This window comes from Pteropus vampyrus, unplaced genomic scaffold (genome assembly GCF_000151845.1).
Source record: "Pteropus vampyrus isolate Shadow unplaced genomic scaffold, Pvam_2.0 Scaffold24, whole genome shotgun sequence".
Taxonomy (NCBI): domain Eukaryota; kingdom Metazoa; phylum Chordata; class Mammalia; order Chiroptera; family Pteropodidae; genus Pteropus; species Pteropus vampyrus.
In genome coordinates this window covers 129157-132675 of record NW_011888805.1, presented here as the reverse complement: position 1 = coordinate 132675, position 3519 = coordinate 129157, and the positions used below count along the sequence as shown (strand labels likewise).

The following is a 3519-nucleotide window of genomic DNA, read 5'->3' as shown; positions in this document are numbered from 1 at the left end:
TTGAAAAATGGCCTTTGGCAAATGGGAGTATTTTTTTAAAGGGAAAACAAGATTGTGAGCTCAGGTTAGTTTGCACTAAGTCTGTGCTTATTATGGATCAGATACTGTATTAAATATTAATGTAACACTAAGACATGGGCCCTGTTTTTGAGCTTGTAGGCCAGTAGAGGGAGGAGGCCGCTTAACACACTGCTGTAAGCACAATATGAGCTCTGCACAATGGGCTTTTGAAGTAGAGTACAATTTAGCCCAGATTGTTAGAGGCCATGCAGAGCCTTCTTGAGAAAATGACACCTAAAAGGAGTCCAGAAGAGTGAGCAGGATTTAGCCAAGAAGGGCAAGAAAGGCTGGAAAGGGAACCTTGCCTACAAGAAACCTTTGAAGGGATAGATTAAAAGTTTTACCCAAAGAAGCTACAATATGTAGTTTAGAATGTGAATTTTTTGTGGCTCCCGAGGGAAGGTGACACATGGAAGTAGGTTTCAATTCAGTATATGAAAATTCATTTATTTAGTGAAAACTCATGGTAAAGTACCTCCAGCATAATGCAAATTCAACAAATTGATTGGCTCTTTCTCATAGTAGGTTCATATGATCATTTTGTTAACCCACAATAACATGATTCTACCTTTTACAGGATTTTGAGTCCCACTCACACTAAGCCCTGCCATAATGCTGTATCAACTAGAGCTATCCAAATGAAGAGAGGCTGTACTGGGAAATGAGAAACTTGGTCACAGTACATTTTGAAGTCTGAGGATGAAAATTTGTTGAGAATGCTGTGGAAGAGATGACTGAATTTAGGTTGGAGATGCCCTCCACGATGCCTACCACCTCTGAGATCCTGTAGCCCTCAAAAAATCTCTGATGCTTTCATGAATAGAGTGACGATGAGCAAATTTATATATGAGTTTTATTTATACTATATAAGGTTTTCGTATTGAATGTACTGAATGTAACCCTATTCAAATGTAATTTATTTTACACATGGTTATAAATAACCTTAAAGCAAACCTTCAAACTTAAAACTATTCCCAGTCCAAGCTAGTATTCTAAGCCTAGATATCTGGCTCCTTCCCTCTACCAATTACGCACTAGAATATCAAGAGAAATTGTATACATTGATGCTGGAAACTGAGAAGGGTGCTAACATGTGAAAACCTTCAAACTTTTCAGCAGCAGATAATGCAGATGAAAGCAGAGTCACAACAAGCTTGCATTCACTGTACATGGAAAATGTTCCACCTTCTGGAAGTGAGATCGACACAGCAAGGATGTTAGCCTGCTGATGATAATGGGAGGTGCTTGGACTGGGTGAAGAGGGACAATGCAGCTTAGGCTACAGCAAGACATTCATACAAAGGGACATGTAAAGTCAAAGGAAAATTCATAGTTATGTTTATATTATTGAATCCATGTGTTTACTGCTAGGGAATGTGCATCTAGAAATATAATAGGTATAGATGGTTCATTTTTACAAAAAAAAAAAATATATACACATCGATGGATAAAAAGGTATGAAAGGCTTCTAAAGTTATGAGTACTTAAAATTTTCTTTTGACTATATATTTGTTTTTTTCTGTAATGAATTACTTTGGTAATAACAGAAGGTCTTAAAAATTAGTCCCAGCAATAAAACTATAAATAGATTAAAAATTCCTATCAGAAACATTTTCTTTCCTTTTCTGATCCTTTGGAATTCAAAGTTACTAGTTATCTTTAATGAACCATTTCTGAGCCAAATATATATTTAAAAAAAGCATGTATGTATTCCATTTTTAAATGTTGACCAATAAAACCCCCAAACCACCCTGACACGAGGTGGCATAAAAATACTGAAAATATTTATTAGGACAGAAAAGCAAAACTTTACCATAATACTATTATTAGAATTATAAAGTAAATGAACAAATACTTCAATTGTATAATAGACTTGTCATTAAAGTCTTAACAATTCAATAATGCATTTAATAAACTTTGGAAAGACAATGTCATAAAATTGTCTTAAAACCTATGCTAGGTCATCATTAACATCTCAGATAAGGATAAAGATGGCAAAATTCTTTACTCTGGCCACACTGTCATAGTAGTCTCATACATGTTATCTATCAAATTTTAGTTTAGAAGTTGGCTCACTTATCAGTGTTAAGTGCACAATGTTCAGTTTAGCCATTTTCGACTACACTGTAAAACTAAACAAAAAGCAAAAATCTTTAGGGAAATGTGTTTTTTTCCAAGAAAAATAAAGTCGAGTCTAATCAGCTGATAGAGTTCTGTCCAAATGGATTCTAATAAAGGAACTTTCCAGAACATTTTCACTTTTAAAAACATTTGTCACTTTTGTTCTACTCAATTCTTTCTGGAAAAGTTTATTAAAATTCATAAGGAAATAAAATGTAGAAGGATTGAAAAAAATACATGCAATAAAAAGAATAAACATTAATGTTGGCTAATGCCATATACTGTTGACAAAAAGGGTAAGAACCCATTGGTGGTTTGACAGTATTAAGTTTCACAATATCAAAAATAAAAAGCAGGTCCATGAGCTGTCCAGGACAGTCTGTCTGAAGGCAGTGTATTCATCAACACAATTGTCCCTCTGATGTTCCTCCACTTGGTCCAGTTCTTTTGCCATCAGTCACCTATCAGATTCTGCAACTATTAGGGGAATATCCAATTAAGAAAATGCAAAACTGGGCATTGTCATTAACAACAGTTTACTGATGCTTCTGCAAATTTCACATTTTCCAGTAATAAAAATTTGCATAGAAGTTGGGATTTGAAAGGCTAACTTGTTTCTATCTGAAAACTTCTAATTACAGTATTTTCATGAAAAAAGTTGTCTAGTAACATAAATTGCTTCTGCATCAGTTCCACAAACAAGACAAGGACCTAAGACATCCAAACTGTTCACAGACAAAGTCCTGCTGGGAAGCAAGCTTGTGATCTCAATACGGTCTTTCGCAGGATCAGTGCTGAGCCAGGAGCTTATAAGAGACTGGTGAACATTAGCCTGGTTACTAATGCTATGAGACAAAAAAGTACTATTTCTTCCTCCTAGGAGAAAAAAAAGAAAAGGAATAAATCTTTTAAGACTAATTTTATATTAGCAAACACCTGAAATTCTGATATTTAAAATGGTGATTTAAACTTGTTTAATTCTCAGAATAATAGGCTGATAATTCCATTATTAAACGTCACCATTTTTTATCAAAGGCTTATTTAGTGACATTAAATACTCAAATTTCCATGGGATAATATAGATATCAAACTTGAAGTCTTTCAGGCAAAGCAGAAGACTATGATCTTGTCTTTCTGCTCATTCTTTAATGGAAAGTGTTGGAAATGTAGCAAAATGGCCAGAAGAAAAGAACGAAAAAGGAAAATTTATATATATATTGCACAGAAATCAAGGTTCCTAGGTAATAAAAAAATCAAGTGATCATAAGATTTAACTTCTGGACATATTTCTAGATGAGTACTTCGAAAAATATATTTCTGTACTTCTAAAAATAGAAT

The 3519-nt window shown here is 34.0% G+C and overlaps 1 protein-coding gene across 2 annotated transcripts in view; it reads right to left on the bottom strand.

The window, feature by feature from the left end:
- Positions 1-896: 896 nt before the first annotated feature.
- Positions 897-3519, bottom strand: part of NUP43 (nucleoporin 43) — a 20908-nt gene continuing 18285 nt past the window's right edge. The window contains exons 8-9 of one of the 2 annotated variants that reach the window (XM_023528335.1): positions 2803-3057; positions 897-2658 (exon numbers count right to left, since the gene is read on the bottom strand). In XM_023528335.1, the coding sequence (XP_023384103.1) occupies positions 2828-3057 (230 nt within the window). In that variant the 3' untranslated portion in view covers positions 897-2658; positions 2803-2827. Of the gene's footprint in view, positions 3058-3519 lie in introns of both variants that reach the window. The other variant, XM_011356095.2, reaches the window with a different exon arrangement.